Raw genomic sequence first — 1,685 nt, forward strand, 5'->3', positions numbered from 1 at the left:
GTGCTACCTCTTTTCTACTTCTTTCATCTTCCTTCTCTTCCTTCCCTATTTCATTTCCCCCTCTCTGAATGCTTATTCACTTTATTTTGCATTTTACTGTTATTCTCTTCCTGTTTTCAGAACTATAACCAGAAGAAACACTGAATTTGTTTAATTCTTTTTCAAGTTAGTTTTACTATGCAATCAGATAAATTTAATATTGGCATAGGAGATGATAAAAGTGAAGAAATGAAGAGTTGGAATGGAGACAAAAGCCACTACACTGATTTGTAGGAATAAAAAATCAGATAGGACCAAGAAAGTGTGCTCTTTAGCTGAGTAGATGTGGCACAGGCCAACCCTGGAAGAGCTACAGTTGTTATACTGAATTGCTTTCAGGATGATCTTATACCTAAAGCTGGATTTCTATTTCAACCACCTTAAACATTCATACATCATTTTGTTTCTCTGTTGCACACATGGTCAGTTCCTTGAGACAATGATATTTATATAGTCATCAGGCTGAGTATAAGTATGATGACATTTTAGTCCTTACATACTGAGAAAAGAGGAAATAATTTTTTTCATATGCCTGTTCATTTCTTCACCTCATTACCATAAATGTAAGCTACACTATAAAGATGATTTATAAGATGGGTTTTTATTTCATCAGATTTGTAGAAAATATTTGTCTTTCTTCAAAAGCAATGTAACAGCTTTTGTTAGAGTTTATCTTACATTAATCATTAGTATGTATAACCAATAGCAATTACTAATATTTTGACAATGTTATCTTCATATTTTATCTTTGGTACCTGTACATATTTTTTTCTCAATATTTTTACCAGAGCAAAAGTATATCAGGAGGTCAAGATGGAAAACCGTACAACTGTGACAGTATTTATCTTAGCAGGATTGACACAGGACCCCAAATTGAAGATTGTGTTATTTATCTTCCTATTCCTCACCTACTTGTTAAGCATCTCAGGAAACTTAGTTATCATTACTCTCACTTTGCTGGATTCTCATCTCAAGACCCCTATGTATTTTTTTCTTCGAAATTTTTCTTTCTTAGAAATTTCTTATACGACAGTCTGCATCCCCAAATTGCTTGTGAGCATGGCAACCGGTGACAAAACGATTTCCTATAACTGTTGCGCAACTCAGTTATTTTTTGCCTTCCTTCTCGGTGCATCTGAATTTTATCTCCTGGCTGTCATGTCCTATGATCGTTATGTTGCCATCTGTAAGCCCTTGCATTATACGACCATTATGAACAGCAAAATTTGTATCCAGTTAGTCCTTAGCTCTTGGATCACCGGTTTCCTCAATCATCTTTCCAGGACTCATTTTAGGCTTAAGCCTGGACTTCTGTGACTCCAATATCATTGATCATTTCTACTGTGACACTGCTCCCCTCTTGCAAATCTCCTGCACTGATACGCGTGTGTTGGAAATGATGAGTTTCGTCTTAGCGTTGGTGACTCTGCTGGTCACTTTGGCATTAGTGATTCTATCATACACATGCATTGCCTTGACAATTTTAAAAATTCCTTCTGCCAACCAGAGAAAAAAGGCTTTCTCCACATGTTCTTCTCACATGATTGTCATCTCCCTCTCATATGGCAGCTGCATCTTCATGTACATTAAACCCTCAGTCAAACAGAGGATATCCTTAATGAAGGGAGTGGCAATTCTCAATACTT

The 1,685-nt window shown here is 36.1% G+C and overlaps 1 protein-coding gene across 1 annotated transcript; it reads left to right on the forward strand.

The window, feature by feature from the left end:
- Window positions 1-852: 852 nt before the first annotated feature.
- On the forward strand, window positions 853-1,681 carry LOC116878743 (olfactory receptor 6C74-like; the record flags this gene model as incomplete). The annotated part of the gene is given in 2 exon segments (XM_032876504.1): window positions 853-1,308; window positions 1,310-1,681. Coding segments are annotated over 2 exon segments (828 nt in total), but the record flags the coding sequence as incomplete, so codon positions are not given.
- Between the last annotated feature and the right edge of the window lie 4 nt (window positions 1,682-1,685).

This window comes from Lontra canadensis, unplaced genomic scaffold, assembly GCF_010015895.1.
Source record: "Lontra canadensis isolate GAN:19392208 unplaced genomic scaffold, GSC_riverotter_1.0 scaffold59, whole genome shotgun sequence".
Classification (NCBI taxonomy): domain Eukaryota; kingdom Metazoa; phylum Chordata; class Mammalia; order Carnivora; family Mustelidae; genus Lontra; species Lontra canadensis.